Source organism: Syngnathus acus, chromosome 15, assembly GCF_901709675.1.
Source record: "Syngnathus acus chromosome 15, fSynAcu1.2, whole genome shotgun sequence".
NCBI lineage: Eukaryota > Metazoa > Chordata > Actinopteri > Syngnathiformes > Syngnathidae > Syngnathus > Syngnathus acus.
This window is the reverse complement of record NC_051100.1, coordinates 11323604-11342392: the sequence shown is the minus strand read 5'-3', so window position 1 is coordinate 11342392 and position 18789 is coordinate 11323604. Positions and strand designations below refer to the sequence as shown.

The 18789-nt window shown below is 46.0% G+C and overlaps 2 protein-coding genes across 2 annotated transcripts; one reads left to right on the top strand and one right to left on the bottom strand.

Annotated features, from left to right (window-relative positions):
- Window positions 1-5187: 5187 nt before the first annotated feature.
- On the bottom strand, window positions 5188-10395 carry cog2 (component of oligomeric golgi complex 2). Its single transcript, XM_037272372.1, has 18 exons — window positions 10222-10395; window positions 9931-10092; window positions 9757-9822; window positions 9603-9683; window positions 9420-9523; window positions 9241-9349; window positions 8984-9163; window positions 8772-8896; window positions 8449-8575; window positions 8233-8372; window positions 7808-7869; window positions 7542-7693; window positions 7287-7472; window positions 6994-7066; window positions 6743-6885; window positions 6527-6666; window positions 5917-6109; window positions 5188-5802 (listed from the first exon to the last, which is right to left on the bottom strand). The coding sequence occupies exons 1-18, from the start codon at window positions 10276-10278 to the stop codon at window positions 5704-5706; spliced, it is 2199 nt and encodes a 732-aa protein (XP_037128267.1). The 5' UTR covers window positions 10279-10395; the 3' UTR covers window positions 5188-5703.
- A 926-nt stretch (window positions 10396-11321) lies between these two features.
- pgbd5 (piggyBac transposable element derived 5) lies at window positions 11322-18468 on the top strand. The gene is made up of 7 exons (XM_037272371.1): window positions 11322-11938; window positions 13841-14271; window positions 15417-15551; window positions 15906-16086; window positions 16149-16346; window positions 16442-16547; window positions 16636-18468. Exons 1-7 carry the CDS (start codon window positions 11527-11529, stop codon window positions 16829-16831), a joined length of 1659 nt encoding a protein of 552 aa, XP_037128266.1. The 5' UTR covers window positions 11322-11526; the 3' UTR covers window positions 16832-18468.
- Window positions 18469-18789: the final 321 nt, after the last annotated feature.

Genomic DNA, 18789 nt, shown 5'->3' with positions numbered 1-18789 from the left:
AGTAAAGCATGGATATTCAAAAAAAGCTTTTTGAAAACAAATGCATTTATCAACAAGCATAAAAAAAAATTTCACCAAAAAACTACTATCAGTGATTCTCATTAAATACGACACTGTTATTATGAATAATAGTTTCCATCACTTCAGCGCCTGCAGGTCAGATTTATGAAATATGTTTATCTAATGAGGCGAAATCACATCAAACGGCAAACATTCTGACCAAATACATCATCTTGAAGAATCAGTGAAAGAATACTTCTAAATAAAGTAGTAAAGAAATCAATAGTATTGTTGGTCTCCCTTTTTTGCTAGTGCATCATGGTCTGGAGTAAAAATTTGTTGTGGTAATTCTTAGGATAGAGCCGAGGTGTCGGTCCGTTAACCTAGATCTGTGACGGGCTTTGTTGACGTTCATGTGGCTGAACGTCTGCTCACACACGTAGGTCGAGCCAAATTGTCCTCTCTTTTTTTTTAAACACTCGGCACTCAGTGTCCACCTTTCTTTTCCTCGGGTCACTCATTTTAATGGAAGGATTCCAGGCGAAGGTTTGTGGGTGGCATTAGCGTAAAACTGTATCTGAAAGCTCAGCGCGCGAATTACGAGAATGCTGACGTCACAGCCCACACTCGAAATTCGGCACTGATGGAAATAGAGCGCGGAGTGCGCCGGGTCCGTACTACTTAGTACGGACACCCACTTGTGAGTGTGCACCGAGCTTTCTGACACGGCTTCCGGGAGTAAATGGGCAGGCGGGCGCTTCCCCATCTATTGGGGAAACATACTAATTGCAGGGAAAATGACCCCAAAAAAAGTTAAACAATACAATTTATACAGGTTTGGCGGGCCGGATTAAACGGCCCCGTGGGCCGGATGTGGCCCGCGGGCCGTAGTTTGCCCATGTCTGGTCTAGAGTAACGACGAAGGTCCGACGAAGCTTAATTAACTAGTACAAATTTTAGCAAAACTTGATTTCAAACGTCTACCGTGTCGAATTACACTAATATTTTAAGACGGTGCAGAAAATCGCCTTCCCTCAAAATGGTGGCATTGTTTCTGAAATGACTTGTTTACTCTTGTTTGTTGCTGTAATAGGATGTAGAGACTAAGAAGCAAAAAGTGTAGAAATTCACATCAGACCCCATTTTATGTAATTTTTTTTAATGTTAAAAGTATAAATCGAAGTTCAAATGTACTTTTCCTGACATCCGAAACAAGCCAACCCCTGAACAACTGTTACCTCAATAAAAATAACACTGTGGGCAAAACAGCAGTCAACATGATGTGAGTCATATCATCTGTCCAGACTGAACCATGGTCTTTTGAAAACCCAGACGATTGACATTTGAAGCAAGGGAACAGACACACAAGTGTGTGTGAGCTTGTATTGTTAAACCCATACAAAAATATTAAATTATCTGGTGGGCCCTATGCGGCCCATGACCATGTGTTTCCAACCCTTGCACAAACACTCATAGTTTCTCTGTTAGGGTTTGTTTTCCTGAGTGTCTGTGAAAAGTGACAAGTCTAGCATCGCGTCATATCACAAGCGTCTCCACCGGTGTTGTTTCTGACCCTTTTTTTGCGGCCAGGAAGAGTGTCCGCCTCCACCGTTTGCTCATAAAGCAGTGGCGGTCGTTTCTAGACATCCACACCCGGCGCTATAAAAAGCCAGGCTGTGGGTTTTTTAGGACAAGACACCATCTGTGACGAGAGACTGGCGCCTGGGACTGGAAGACTGTGGTGGGACAAAACTTTCCAAAATATTGTTCTCACTCTGTGGTTTTCTTTAACTCCTCATGGAAAAAGTAAAACTAGCAGTGACTATTTCCCCTCTTCTAGACTTGAGGAAACCGAAAAGTCCCAAAATGGCATTTGCACTAAAACAAGCAATCAGCACCAGATTTCAAGCCAGCAACCAACAAGTGCCTACTCTCTGACCACATAGTGAGATTTAAGAGGAGGAATTTCATTAGATGGCCTCCTAAACCTCTAAATGGCAGCTAAGTGAATTCCACCTGAGATAAAGAATGGTAAGGGATTAAGTAAACAAAAAGACGACTCCAACTCAAGGGAGGTCCGAGAAAGTGTGAGCCGCTTTTTTGTCTTTCCTGTCGGATTTCCAACGGCGCGCAACTTTGTGGATGGTCACGAGCCCGTACGCATTCCCTGTCACGCTGCAAGAAATGTCCCACTTAGAATGGATTTCTCTCAATGCAGTGTCAGGAAGAAAATGTCCTGAGATTGACCTTTGCTACTTCAGCAATGACTTAAGTGGAGTTTGTATCCATTTGTGGAACACTTGTCCTCTTAAAAAAAGTCCAAGATATGGAATGCGCTTTTTAGACACACCCGTACAATTTAATAGCTCAACAGCTGGATTCAAACTAAACCACTTTCTGTTATGATTTCCTCCCTAAATATGTTTAAATGGCTCCTTATTCAATTTTATTTAAATGTTTTACTTAATCCAAATTATTTAGTCTGTATTTCTTCATTTTCTCTTCATCTCGATGTAAATGTTAAAAAATCAATTAGAAACTGACATTTCTGACCGTGTTTGAACCTATTTCTGCTTTTGTCAATGTTGGAATGTCCCACCCAAATTCTCATCGGAAAAGGTTGAAAAGTGCATAGATAGTGTTGATGATTACTTCTACTTTTTAAGAAATGCACAGGAAGTAAATGTCGAGATGTGTGTGCAGCTAAAACTCCATTGACGTAACCCTGGCTTCACACCTCGCCTCCGATCGGTGTCAGATCGGCCGAGAAAGGGCGTCGCCTTATTTTCCATTCCTATCATACTTTCTTATGAAATCATGGTTAAGAGGCGGCGGTAACGTCAAGGACATTCAGGACATATGATTAACAGGCAATAAAAATGGAGATAACTCTCAAAGAGTACGCAGTCTCGCGAAAACATCCCAATCTGTCCTTTGGCTACTTTTTATTTTTCTCTAATGAGCAGCTGTTGGCCATGATGATGTTAAAGCAAAGTAGCTCAAGGAAACTGTGGTGCGTGTTTGCACCCCAGTTGCAAATTTGACCGATGGTATCGAGAGCTGTCGGGTCAGTGACCTGTCACATGCATGGGAAGAAGTGAAGCAGGCAAATCAGCTGACCGTGCTATACACAAGCGTGCATGTGTGTGTTCATGGTCCTTGAAAGTCCATTTGTGTCTAAAATGGGGTCCTGAGACTCAAATGCAATTTCCTGAGTGGTTTAGCTTGTATGTGTCTTTGTCTGTCTGCGACTCCACTTTGTGTTGTGTTCACTGTCGGTGTCTACTGTTACTCCCCGTCGGTTTCTGCTCCCGTCGTGCATTTCCCCGGTCTCATGGGTAGGCTTTCAGTCAGTACCTGTTTTTATGTATCGGTCCCTGGTCTGAATGGACCTTCTGTCCCTGCCCACTGTACGTGAGCCTCTGCCTGCCCCGTTCTGTCTCTGTCCACCCACCTCCCTTTCCTTCAAAAAAACCCTGCTCCACTCATTCCTGACACTTTGACCTCCCAAAAAATTCAGTTTCATTTCCTTCTAGTTAGTTCAATATGGAATTTGACCACTGATAAAAACAAAAAACAAACATGCAGATAATAGATCTTAAAAAAAATTCCACAGTGATGCCTAAAAAAAACAACTAAATTCAACACACGTCTTTTATAAAACAAAGCATTATTCATTTTAATTGTGTACTGACTAACCATAACCCTAAATCACTTTTTTTTTTTTTTTTATTCCCAATCTGGGACCCTCACAGTCCCCACGGAAGTGTTTTGTGTACAGTGGGAGCCTGAGAACGCTGATTTACATAACGCAGTAGTGATTGCTTTTGGTTCAGCGGGGCCTATTCTCACAATTCTTTCATGTGCGCCCTTGCTGTGCGCTATGAGTGCCTGTCGGATCTGCGGTATCACGCGGTCACCCGCTGTGAGGCGACAAGCCCCGCAGAACCAGAGGTCGGGGTTCAACTTCCCACGCAGCTAACACAACACAAGCATTTTCCTCCCTTCGGGCGCGCGACGGACACACAGCGGCGGTTCTCGGCAACAGACTGTATCACACTGCAAGGCAGACAAAGATGCAGATTTACACGTGGAAGCAGCGGGGGGGGGGGTCATGGAACACGTGGTCACGCATAGCTACATACGCTGCGTGTTTGTGGTTCCGTAGGTATGCGTGGTTCAGGTTGTGGGGGGCTGCCAACAAATAGGCGAGCTGCTTATTTTGGGATTATGCTCACTAAACTAGCGATACACGATCAGTTTCACACGGGCAGCTGACGTGGACGGACGTAAAATGGCAAAATATGGCGTTTGATGGAATTTTCCATATTTTCCTCCTTTCCTTTTACTATACTCTGATTGGAAGAAGTCTGAAAAATGAAGTACATATTTTGTAAAGGCTACATAGCACTCTGTGTCCTCAAAACAAAATTAGGTTTGAAACATTTTCTTCCCCTTCTGTGATTTGCTTCAATTATATAATCGCGCGCCTGTCGTTTTTTACCTTTCACACTGTTGTTATAAACTAAGACCATTGACTCCAGCTTTCTACCTTGCAGTTTGCATACTTCTACATTTATATAAGTGCCAAAAGTTGCTAGAGATTTAAATAAGTTATTAGATCATAGTAAATAGAATTCACTTTTATTTAGCGAAACTAAAAGAATAAACTGACCTGTGACGCAAAACCCGAGAGCATCCCTCGGAGGCGTATGATCTCCAGCGAGCTGGATGCTTCTTTCTCGTATTTTGCGACAGTCAAATATCTCCTCTGCAGCGGTGACCAGCCGTTTGTTCCCGAAGGCCCGCAGCGGCGGTGACATTTTGGGATAAATGTAGATTTTGGCCGAGTGTTTGCAAAATTGGCGTATATTCCCCAATCCCCAGGTGCATGTAGCTAACGGACGTTTACCTCAATTTTTTTTTTTAAAGGTGGGTGGCGTCATTTGTCGCCATCATTTGGCTGGAGTATGAAGTGGAACTTTAAGTCATCCCTTATAAAAGTCACTTTCTTTTTCATCAATACATTTATACACAAGTTATACAATTTATATCGTGTTATTTCGTTCGTGTAAGTGACCTTTCCAATACATTATTGCACCGTATTATGCCTTTATTCGACAAACGTGTAACTATTGCAATATTATATTGCTGCTGTCTAGTGGACAAAAAGTGTCGTTTTAATTGTACGGCATTTTTTTAAAACAACTTTTATTGTCTGCTTTCATGAAGTGCTACAAAAAAACGGAATAATTTCAGTTGAGAAGCTGACATTGTAAATGAGGAATAGTCCTCAACTGAGCTACTTGGGTTTCAAAATGGGGTTATGGTATCAAAGTAGGGTTTTGAACAAGTGAGGGTTTCAAATTTAGGTTTCAAACAAAGGTTAGGGTTTCTAAGTCGTCTTGATGTTTAAAATGCTTTTGTTCCATTCCATGCTGCCATTGTTGATGTATTTTTCCCTTCTTTTCTTGAGGGCTTGGAAACATTCAGTAAGAAAACATTCAGCGATCGACTCCCAAATAGATTTTTACTATGCAGCTGAAATATTCCATTTCACAACACACAATAAGAGTAGTCGGTCAGTTTGCATCGAGCACCGCACAAGCACAACTGATGGCGCTCATCCCTTCCGGTCCCGATTCGCCACATGATAGACGAGGCTTTGCGGCCTGCCCAAAGTTTGCCCTTCTTTGCGTCGTTTCACGCGTTGTGTTTGCCGAGCTCTCGGGCCTCCTTGACCAGCTCCATCAGGCTCGCCAACATAGCCACATCGGCAGGCTCCACACCTATCTGCTCGATCTGAGGTGGAGCACACAACAGCAATAGGACCATCGTTTGCATTGGACGTTCTTCAGTGTGATAGGGAGAAGAGAAGACGAGGGAGAGAAACGAATCTTCATCCCGGCCACTCACCTGTTCCCGCAAGTACTCCACATCCAGAGCCAGCTGAAGTCGGATCTTGGTGTCGTCTGACGGGCCGCCGTTGGTTCCGGCCGCGCTAGCACTGGTAGCGGCGGCAGCGCCTTTCCTGGCTTGCTTCAGTCGCTTCAGACTCTCCTCCATCTTTCTCACAGAGCTCAGAACCTCAGAAATTGTCTCGTAGTACCTAGCGCACACACGCACGCGTCCATGTCCTCAAATCATCACCATCGTCTTGAATGACCCCAAATGACACATTTGAACACTATGTATTTAGTTTCAGTATTAGCATTTTACTTTGAAATGTATTAAACACCTTTTCAAAGTTTGCCTCATTTTTAAATGTATTTGTTTATTTTAAACAATATTAAAAGGTTTCACAATCTAATTTGTTGCTTAATAATTTTCTTTGTATAAATTTTGAAAACTTTATTTTCATATATGAATTTATTTTCACACATTTTTTAAGTACTAACTATATTTTGAAATGCATGTATGTAATTAATTCTAATAAAAAAAAAACACCCAAAACAAAAAAACAAAATGGACATTATTTGATTGTATTTTTCCTCCACAACTAAAACTTGATTCTGCGTGCGCTCACCTCTGCGTGCATTCAGAAAGCGTGACTGTCAGCCACCGACGCGCCGTGGCTGCGTCCACCAGGCCCGTTGAGTCGCTCAGCAGCTGATGTAACGGCTGCAAGGCGTTGTCCATGTACGCAGACGCTCGCACGGGTGCCTCCTATCGGCACAAGACAGAAGAAAAAGAAGCGTTAGGCTGCGACGGCGGTGACAATTCGGGTGCTCCGGCGACCGACCTTATTAGTCCTGCGGTAGAGTCGGGGCACCTCGGACGCGCTCTTGAGGAAGCGGCAGCTACGCTCACTCAGGTGTTGGGTCATGCGGGTGCTGAGGGCCGGGATGCTGCTGGACAGGCACGCATTAGAGTCCGCTAATGCCTCTGGGGAAAACACAATACTGCTGTTTTCAGATCGCTCACCGATTGACACGTTCCGCTACCGACAGAAAAGTAAAAGGAGCTAGTGACATTAAAATGGTTGTCACTCACCTTCCACAATGACAAAGTTTGTGAAGCCGATGGCTTCTAATCGCCGTCTGACCATTTCTGACACTTCTGGTAACTAAAAGACAAGAAGAGAGCAATTTAAACCCTTCAGATTTACACCTGCCGAGGCTGAAAAATTCTACTTTCCAATCTGACTAAATTAAACTAGGGTTACGGATTCAAAGTAGGGATTGAAACTAGAGTTAGGGTTTCAAACTATGGTTAGCGTTTCAAACTATGGATAGGGTTTCAAAGTGGGATTAGGGTGAAGGAGTAAATATGATCATTGCGCTTACTCGCTCTTGTAGTTTTTGAATGTCAGCTGCAATGCGGACCAGCTGTTTGGTGGACAGCGAGGCGGGACTGCCGCTCTCGCTGCCTGTCTCCTCCACGGACGTCCTGCTGGAGGTGGACGACGCCGAGCTGGGGAGGGGCCTGCTGGGCTCTTTGCTCCCCTCGGGCGGAGCGGTCTCGGTCAGCACCTGTTCGCCGAGCCAATCCGTCAACAAGTCCTGAAATGACCATTGGTGGTTTATCCCCCGAAAGCTGACCTCGTTCAGGAAGGTGCCATATCGCGAGGAAAGCTGCAGCGTCAGCTTCCAGAAGCGATGAGCCAGCGGCGGCAGGTAGACTTTGTCGGCCCAGCAGCGCACCAGGCAAGACCACAGCGACGCTGACGCCTGAAGGTGGAACGCGCTGCCAGCTGGAGGGAAGCCAAGATGGTTACAAAGGCTATTTATGGATTTCATTAATTCAATGGACGTTGTGACAAAATTGGAACCCCCCCCCAAAAGAAAGTTGGAATCCAAACACACACCTGGCGCCACCTCTAACCCGTCACCAATGGCGTTCTCCAGGCTTCCCGCTATTTCTCGGTACCTAGAAAAGCAGATGTTTCAAAGAAGTGAGTGACTGTCACACAGCATAGCACACATGCATCCTAGTAAAAATATTAATGCCATCTGATAATTGGATTTCTGCTCAGTTGTTTGTAATCTTGACATTAAAATTACAAAACACAAAGTATTATTCATAAACATTACCTTAGAATAACAAACGTCTTTACTTATTTAAACATTAAAAAATGCAAGCGAGATAATTAGTAAAACTTGATTTTGAAATTATAATACATTTTCTGAGTTTATTTGACTGTGATAGGGAACAAATTTGAATCCTCGGCGAGATGGCAAAGTGCCGACCGACTTTGTTCCAACATCAAAAGCGCACACAACAAGCTTTAACCTCAGCTGGAAGTAGACGGGCAGGTTCCATTTATTGTGGAAGGCGATGTAGGTCGGGTGCGCTCGCAGTCGCCTCACGCTGGCCTGCGAACTGCACTGGCGCTCGAACCGACGGACGAACTCCGCGCTGGCGCTGTAACGCTACAAATGAAGAGCGGCCAGGTGATAAGGGGGGAGGAGGTGGGTGTCAAGTGGCGTCCTTTGTTGTCCGCCGTACCTGGTAGAAAATGTCGGGGTTTCCAGGGTTGAAGAGGTAAGATAGCCTCTCCTCAATGCCTTTTACCATCTCGGGCCACACTGAGTTGACTGGGAAGTCGTAGCCGGGAACGATGTCAGCTTTGTCGCTGGCCGGAGAAGGAACATCCATGTAGAGCGGACACAACAATTTGCTTACTCAGGCAGATTTTTTTTATCAGGTCCAAATACTTTGCCTTGAAGCACGCTTAGAATAGTTTGGCTTGTGCGTGTTTAGCTTAAAAGGCAATGATTGGTTATTTTCCCAATTATGAGTCAAGGACTTGTTTATTTTTGTTTACTAACCTGGATATGGCTCCCCCAGTCACCTCTCTCAGGAGTCTGCAGTGATGAGGAACAAACTCCAGCAGCCTTGAGAACATCGCCTGAAGACCATCGGGACTGGACTTGACCACCTCCTCCACAATCACCTACCGGCAGGAGGAGGAAGGAAAGACGTCTCACACAGACACTTTGAGTAGAGTGTGGCCTCGACACCCAGGTTTTGGCACCTTTACCTGATCCATGAAGGGTTTGACCAGCACTTGTCCTACCAGTGCCTCAGCGTCTCGCGTCTTGTCGATGGTGGCGTACGTCCTGAGGCAGTGGCGCACCATGTCCATGTTGGACGTCTGCAGACCCTCGATGAGAAGACCCTCCAGGGACTGCTGCAACATGGAGGTGATGCCCGCGATGCGCTGGAGGGGCCCACGCAAACGATTACGGAGGATGCCGGCGACCGGGTTGCTTCTGGACGAGCTGGATGAAAACTCACCGGTCTGACTTTGTCCAGCAGAGGCATGCCTTTGCTCTGCACGGCGTGGAACTGGAGCTGGTTGAACTCGGTGGCGATCCTCTCCAAGATCTGACCTGCTAACAAGGGGCTGGACACGGACAGAATAACATGACATATGACCCTGATGAGGACAAGTGCTAGCAAAAAATATGTCACACCTGTTGCTTTCCAGTGAGTTGGACTCTTTGGGGTTCTGCGAGTTGAGGATTTTTTCAATCTTCTCCACTGAACGCACCACTTGAATCAACCTCAGGACACAAACCTGACAGATGCAATGGAATTAAAAGACACACAAACAAGAACTGTGTCATTCCATGGAAATAACAATGGAAGGCCCCAACCTTCTTCTTCTGCAGGTCTTCTTGTTTGGACAGCTGCGCGTCTATAGCTTGTATCACCTCGCTGACGCACGACCGAAGGCTCTGCACACATAGGATTCATCAGCGCTCATTCCAACAGGAGTACATTAAATACGTATTAAACTAAAACACAGACCATGACCTCCTCTCGTAGCTGTCCGAGTGGCACAGAGAGCTGATTGAGGGCTTTGTCCATCCCCACCTGAGACGAGATGACACATTTGAGGCCGTAGCCCTACCTGAAAAAGGCTCTCCGGGAGGCGTAACCCGTAAACAAATCAAATAGCACAAAAGCAAAATAAGCGCTCACCAGATTGGTGGAGAGGTTGACAAAGTCAGCATAATCCTTGTTGATAAGCTCTACCATGGCTGTTTTGAGCAGCTTGTAGTAGAGCTCCAAGTCCACCCTCATCTCCTCAAGCTGCACCTGCTTCCGACATTCGGCCACGAAGTGGTCCACGTCAAAATCATCCTAGAGACACATTAACAACTGTAAATCCTCAGGGAATGGCGCAGTTACTACAGAAAGAAGCCATTACATACTTTTTGCATCGGCTAGCTTAAACGAGCGATCGATTACGTTCGTGAAGACGAACCTTACCTTCATAAAAACGTCCTTGTCAAAGCACAGAGATTCGGGGCCCTTTGGTAAATTCATAATGAAATAAACAAAGCTGAAACAACATAAAAAACAAGAAAAAGATGACAACTGCTAGTGTTCGCAGTTACTTCCGCAAACATGGCACATGACCAACGAAGAACTCTTGATGACCACAGCGCCGTTAAGAGGGCGGCGGTATAAACTGCAGCGTGTTACTGCATTGGCATCGTAAAACTAAAAGGGAATATGCCTGGATTACAAAGTAGAATTTGGATATAAAAAAATCATCAATAAAAAAGCCTGCAAAGTTTCCACAATATAGAAATAATTGTAGACCAGATGTAACCATGTATGGTGACTGCATCCTGTAAGAAATACACGTGCCGAATGAATGAGTGATCGATCGTAAATCTCCTACTTCAGCCTCTTTTGTACGTGGTGTTATACGAGGGAATAAATCTTAAAGGGCTGCAACACTGTCGGAAACTGCGGCAAGAAAAGCCATTCCAACTCCCGAGGGGATACTGGGTTGTAAATGACGCGTTCAGGGAACACTAGGTAGTAGGAGAACTCACATTTTGGGAGGGGAGAAGTTAGTTCAATAGAATTAAAACGGGTGCTTGTCGTACATTTTGCTTCATGTCTGTTACTTTAGTTTGTGCATTAAATTTCATCGGGGGTTGGGGGTTGTTTGTAGAGAAGTTGAGTCCAAGTCTCGAGTAGTTTTTCACTTTACAGTGATCCCTCGCTACTTCGCGTTTCGTTTACCGCGGCTTCACTACATCGCCGATTTTTTTTTCCAAATTAAAAGTCAAAATAAGACTTCTAAATTGAGGAAACACGTGTCTAACCTTTAGGACAATGTAGTATCGCTCCAAATGTTCGTTTACATTCCTTTAGAAGTCCGTTTTAGCGTGTTAGTGCGATCGCGAATTAGCATCTTTCCGCTAACTCGTTAGCCTGCCCAGTACTTCTTGTTGGTGACCGTACTTCGCGGATTTCACTTATCGCGGGTGGTTTTTGGAACCAATTATCCGCGATAAACGAGGGATTTCTGTATCCCTGTTGGCATGATCGCACCATTAGTTTGTGTCCAGCAGGAGGCGTAAACGTTCCATAATCCTTAGGCGGACCAGCCCCGGTGCCCAAAGACAGGTGCTCACAATCCATGACCGAAGCCTGTGCTTTCCTGCGAGATCGTGACGACTTCCGCGTCGGAGGGCGAGAGCGAGGAGGGAGGGAGCAAGCGGCTGATCCGAGCATCAGCAGCAAGACAAGCGCCACCATCGCCGCAGAGGGCGAGAGATGGCGGAGTGCGGCCGGAAGGCGCTGTCCCTCCTGGAGGCGGCCCGCTCCCGCTACGAGAGCCTGCAGATATCTGACGACGTGTTCGGCGAGTCCGGGGACGACAGCAGCGACAACCCGTTCTACAGCACCTCGGGAGACTCGGACTCGGACAACTACATTGCTGAGGCGGGCGAGGAGGAACAGCAGCAGCAGTACCACCACCATTATCATCATCATCATCATCCCCACCACTACCACCACCAACACCACCATCACCAGAGACGGGCCGACAGAGAGAGCTCACACGGCGGGGGAGCAGGGGCAGGCAGCCCCGGTCCGCCCGGTGCTCTGTCCCGGAGCCAAGCCGAGGAGCAAGGCTGGACGGAGACCCTGCAAGATGTCACCGTGCCGCCGTTTAAAGGCTCTTACGGTGAGGCGGGATGAGGAAGGTCGTGCTCACGTTTTATGACAGCACATCGATGGCAATTGTAGCTCATTTTACCTTACGTGGGTGGGGTGGGGTGGGGGGGGGGGGGGGTGGTGACACAGCATCATAATTGCTGTCAGTGGTCACAATATGAAGAAAGACGGCACTGCATTAAAAATGCCTGGCAGTTTAGCAATATAATTTTGTTATTGAGTCACTGATGATTGAAAAAAGGGACATGTGGCTGTTTCTAATATTTGGACATCTGATGTGGAACTACTGCACATTGATCATTTAATGCATACGTGACAGGGCATTTTTAATAGGTGTGCCCCATTCTAATCAAAAAAGGATACGCCATCATTTAATTAGTGGTAGTGCAGTGTCAGGGGATCAGTCGGGGAGTGAAGTTCTGCACTGAAGCAGGTCCAATTGTTGGAAAATACGACTTGTGGACACATTACGCCGTTGCTGGCAGTGTGGAGAAACGTAGATCTTCTTTAGACGCACTGGAGGGCGAGTCGGTTTTGGTGTGCAGAGCATTCCTTCATTCCTGCCTAGGTTGTAAATTGATTTGGGCCACGCTGTCATTCTGTGCGGCAGCAGTACTTGAAATTTGTACAAATGGTGTCTTTTTTTTCTCTATAAATTAAAAAAACAAATCTTCTAATTTTGTCCACTTTATGACAGTAAAGCAGCTGTTGTTAGGCAACTGTCGGAATAGTACAGACTGCAGTGGCGGCGCTAGGGGGCGGGGGCACCACAGCACTACTACAAATTTATTGTCTGCAGTTGACTCCAAGTCACCTGGGATGGGAATGGCTGGCTCAATATTCAAAGTTTTCCCGGATGCTTTACATCCTGCACCTGTTTCCTTGGTAGTGTTTGCGCAGCATGGTTCTGAATTTGCACAACCGCCGTGGGTGCGGCCAACATCATCATCCATCCTCCCGAAACTTGAAATGCACAAGGTGTGTGCTTACTGATCCTCAGATGGCCATTTCTCCCACCAGGAGAAGTCGGCTTCCTGCTTTTTTGTCAGCTGACTGACATTGATGTGACAGCCCGCCGCCACAGGGGGCTGCGCGCCGTGTACATAAATCATCAGCAGCCGTCAAAAAGCCAGAAATCATGTTGGCCTGGCTTTAAAATTCCATCTGGTTCCCGCTTGGCTTGGAAACAGCAGTTTGAAAGCATTCCAGATTTTTGACTACGTGTGTTTTTTTAAAAAAGTTTTTCTTATCTTCATTTCGGGGTCGTGCGAGGGTGATGGAGGAGGGCCAAGATTATAAAATGATGTAACCGCTTATCGTGATGTTGGAGGGGATTTAAAACACTGATTTGCTCTTAAGAGATCAGGGATGGGCTGGGTTTGCCGTGTTTTGACTGTCGTCTGTGTGTTATGCAACGTTTAAATTTATGTTGCTGTTTTAAAGATTGTGGGAAATTAGAAAATGAGCACACTGATGGAACCATTTTGTTTGAGTTGATCCAGAGCCAGACGGTCCAATTGCTCCGTCCATCCCCAGGGAACAAAATGCATATTTGCTGGAATAATTTCATTATCTTCCCCCGCTCCTGCTGCTTTTGATTCACTCCTGCCTGCTAGGAGGAAGAAAAGTCGGCGGTGAGTAAGTGAGTCACATCCCGAGCAACAATTCCTTTTGGCCCAATCCTCCTTCTTGCAGCTTGCAAGTCTAATGGAATTCAAATGTGGAAGAAGCATCGGGAGCCGTGGGCTGACTGGGCGACGGCCGCTCACCGGCCCACGTCTTATTGTGGACCCGTCGCGCTGCTTCTTCGCATGTGTTAAATGGGACTCGGCAAGCTCGCTCTAATTTGTTAGCCAATGAAGGAGAGACAATGGAGTGTTGCGCCTCTCCAATGTTGTGCAACTCATTCCAGGTCCCGCTCAGAAGATGCCGGCAACGGCGAGCGCTCTGGATTTCTTCCAACTCTTCGTCCCAGACAACTGCATCCAAAACATGGTGACGCAGACCAACATGTACGCCAAAAAGTTCCAGGAGCGCTTCGGCTCCGACGAGGGCTGGCGTCCCGTCACGACCCAGGAGATGAAGGCCTTCCTGGGCTTCGTCACGTCCACCAGCGTGCACCACTGCGAGTCGGTGCTGAGCATCTGGAGCTCGGGCTTCTTCAGCAACCGCAGCATCGCGCTCAAGATGAGCCAGGCGCGCTTCGAAAAGATCCTCAAGTACTTCCACATCGTGGCATTCAGGCCGTCGCAGGGGAGCAACCAGGGCCTGTACAAGATCCAGCCCTTCTTGGACTCGCTGCAACAGGCTTTCAGCTGCACCTTCAAGCCTTCGCAGACCCAGGTGGGTCCACACCAGCAATATCCATTCCAGTCACCATTAGATTTCTTTAAATAGAAAAAAGAAAATAACTTCCCACATCACTCATTCCTACACGAGAGCTGAGAAAATCAAATTGCACTTTGCACTTCACGTTCGGCGAGATAACAAAAAAAGTACTCTTGATTGAGGTCGAGCCAAGTGAGTCCCCCGCAAGGAATGACAATCTGAGGGCAGTCTGTGTGTGTGTGTGTGTGTGTGTGTGTGTGTGTGTGTGTGTGTATGTGTGTGTGTGTGTCACGCGAAGAATTGTGTATCTAGGCCAGCATACTTTATCTGTAAGACGTCAATGCCAGCGGGTGTCACGGCTGTCCAAAATCCATTCCACTCAATGTGACCCAAAAAGCTCGAGTTTAAAGTTTTGCCTTGATGATTAAATATTGCTTGCTGATTTGATTGACGCTGCCAGAGAGTTATTGATTGAACATAAGGTTTATTATTGGTGTGGTTCCAGATTGCAGCACTGCACTGCAGCATAGCGAGTTGTTTCTAGAGTCATGTTGGATCTAATTAGCTTAAGAAGCTGTTCCTAATCTAGTGGCTGGCGAATGTCATCAACTCAGTATTTGACAGGGAACTGTTAACTGAGGAGGAGGAGGAAAAGCCATAAAAGCCACAGCAAGGACAAACCACATGCACATGAAACATAATTTTTTCTAAAGTGTTAGCATGTTTAGCATTTTTAGTATTACCTGCTAAAAAGCTTTTGGGACGTACAATGGTCAGCAAACCAGAAACGGCATTTTTGTCGCGACCCAACAAAGCGGCTGACCTGACTGGTTGCCATGGAAACAGTCGCACCACTGTCAGGACAAACATGCAGGGCAAGGAGGAATTATGTAACGTTCCATGTTTAGACTTGGAAAGCCATCTTTTGGATGCAGCAGTTTAAGCGAGGAGAAATCCTCCATTGCGAGCACTTTGGGAAAAAAACAAGCAGGCGAATGGTCCCCAACGGATTACTTGGACAGCCACGAGAGAAATTATACAACATAAGAAAATTGAGCAACCGTCCAAATGAATAATGACAGAACGTGGTGTGCAGACTTATTATATCCACTCATCGTATTTGCTTGCTTACTCAAGTGGGATTTTGTTTTGTTTTGCAGGTTCTCCACGAACCCTTAATAGACGAGGACCCGGTTTTCATCAGCACCTGTACCGAACGAGAGCAACGCAAGAGGAAGAAGAGGAAGTTTAGTCTTTGGGTTCGACAGTGCACCTCCACCGGATTCATCTGTCAGGTGCGTGGATGGAGCCATCACTGTTTAAAATCTAAGTAGAAGCACTGTGCAGCTTTATTATTTTTTAAAAAAATGATGCAACTAACGCCAATGTGTCCCGCCCATTCAGCAAACAGGTTACAATTATTTCTGATGATTACCACTCAACCGATGCGTCTGCTCTGACTTGTGCTGACGATGAGGCGGAGAGGAGTTAGACGAGTTAATGGAGCCGATCGATCAGATTCCATTAGCCACCACACGCACGCAGGCCACTTAGCAGGATAGCCACAGGCAGGCTACATGTTGGCTAATCATCCTAATGCAGCGCGTGTCATCAACAAGATGGACGTCCCTCCTCTTTTGTGTGCGCAGATCTCAGTTCATCTGAAAGAGGGCCAAGGTTCGGACGGGCTGGCCGCCCTCAAGAACAAACTTCAGCTGCACAGTCTGGTGGCCAAGCAGCTGTGCCAGAACATCTCTGGCAAGAACACCATCGTCTTCACGGGGCCGTCCATCACCAGCCTCGGACTCTTCACCGAGTTCAGCAAGCAAGGTCCGTCCGATCGCACGACGGCATTCGATGCACGGCGTCATGGTGCTTGTGTTCCTGCGCAGACATTTACTGCTGCGGCCTGCTGAGCACACGCAAGAGCGACTGCACGGGCCTGCCGCAGAGCATGCTGGTGTGCGGCTCCACGCCGGCGCAGCGCGGACACTGGCGGGTGATGATGCAAGGCAGCATGTCGCTCATCAGCTGGTACAACAAGGGCCACTTCAGGTTCCTCACCAACGCCTATTCGCCCACCAAGCAAGGTAGGCGACTTGGATCCATTTTTGAGATGGATCCGGTCACGATATAAACAGTCAGCGAAAGCTTTCATCTCAACAAGACGGCGTGTTTGCGTCAGGTTTGATCATCAAGCGAAAAAGCGGCGAGGTTGCGTGTCCCCTGGCGGTGGAGGCCTTCGCCGCGCATCTCAGCTATATCTGCAAATACGACGACAAGTTCAGCAAGTACGTGTGCCTGAGTGCCAAAATTTTGACACGTCCCTAATGAAGCGTCCAGCGAGCGCGTATCACATGTGCCCCTGTGTGTCGCCAGGTATTTTATCTTCCATAAGCCCAACAAGACGTGGCAGCAGGTGTTCTGGCTGAGCATCAGCATCGCCATCAACAACGCCTACGTCCTCTACAAGATGTCCGACGCCTACGCTGCCAAGCGCTACAGCCGAGCGCAGTTTGGAGAGAAACTGGTCAAGGAGCTGCTGGACGTGGACGATGACTCGCCCACGCCGTGAGAAGGCCGCCGCCGGGGGGCGCCCTTCACCTGACACCCACCATCACATTCACATTGACACCCCCACCACCACCACAATACTCAAGCAGTGCCAACTCGTCCTTGGGTCCATTTGGGTCGTACCGTAAATAATACGGAACATCACTTCTGCAGTAAGAGCTGTCACGGGATAGTGAGAGTCGCTAAGTGCGAAGATAACGTGAGATCACGTGAGTGTTCCAAGACAGTACTTTCTCATTTCTGACTCTGAAATGCCGGAGAAAACGTGTAACGTATTATTCAAAACCAACAATGGCAACAATGTCCCCCTATTGCAGCATTCAACAATTTGACTCAAAATGAAGATGATGTTGCTAGGCAACAAACACTATTTTGGCCAGTGGACAGGGAATTAAATAATCATTTAAAAAAAAGATGCGTTATGCATTTGTTTGGGGTCATAATTTAAAACAATTTCCAGAGTAACAAATTTTGTTATCACACTTCCAGGATGAAGAATTCAAATCTGGACATCCGACAAAAATCATTCCAGCTGTCCTTACTTTTTAGCTTTTACATAACGGCTAGGGCATTGAATACTTGGGGAGATGTTGTTGCTTGAAAGTGGCTCAGGATCTTCACCCAGCATAGACCATCATGTCATGGGCTGGAGGAAGCGCAGAAGGGGATACTTGAACACGTTCACAAATTTAGTAGTTGTTTAAATTCACACAAGGTGGGTAGGAAGACCCGATTGTTCATATAAAATGAAAGAAATGATATTTCTCACAATATGTCCCCCTTTAAATCCTAAAATGAGTTGTTATCTGAAAGTGAACCAATGAAGTGGATGTTCCGGATGACAATGAAAGCTTGTGTACATATCAATGTATGAAATTAAGCCAATCAATTTGCTGTAATCAAGTCGGCACCGTACTTTGTGTGTTTCTACTTTGTTTACAAATCACGCAGACCCAAGATTGTCATTTTGTTGATTACTAATCCAAATCAACGTCGTCGTCACTTTGTTTGTGTGTGTGTGTGTGTGTGAGAGAACTACGAAATGAAATGTCCCGCACTGACTTTTAGTAACCTTCACTTCAATATTAAACACAGGCCACGTGCATAAAGTTGCAATTAAACAAACAATAATATAACAACGTGTCTGCTGTTGCCGAAGCTTGACTGGCCTGAATTGTGTAATGCGAGAAGGCCTCTCTTTTTTGATTGGCTCTAAAGTCATGCGATATGAGATGATGTCCTCGTGATGTGCAATATGTGTGCGCGTGTTATCTGTGCAGTGCTTCATCTTCATGTCCACCGAGTCAGTAGAAAGAAATGTGCAATCATCAGCTCCAATGAGGATTTGAGAGCGAGCTAACCGGCACTCATTGCAAACTAACATTTGTTGGATTTTGTTATCTCATAAGCGGGTGCTAATCGGTATCAAGTAGACTTCAATGTTAGGTCAGCTTAGCAGCCACGTAGAGGAGGCAAAAAAAGAAGAAAAAAAGTTTCCCCCTCATGCAACTGATGAGCCGGACACACGTACGAATGTGTGTGTGCGTGTGTGTGTGCATGTATTGTTGACACTGGGTTGAAACGTGTACAATAACTGGACCAAATAAATTTCAGAAATGTGTGTGATGATGAGTTGTACGAAGCCTTTGTGTCGCTGTCATTTCAACCAAATTAAAATGCATACTTTTTTAAAAAATGAATATCAAAATATTCAATCAAATAACTGAGAAACGTTTGCTAGCTTGAAGCTAACACAAATATTGACGCATTGACAAGTTTGTATATTTAAAGATTTGGATTTTACACCTGTTTGTGCCATGTCGAAATGTGTTTAGACAAAAGTGGTACATTGTTGCATCTTGTGGATTTACACATATCAACGGGAGGGTGTCAGTTACTTATATTTATATATTATATATATATATATATATATATATATTTGCTATGTATATATATTAT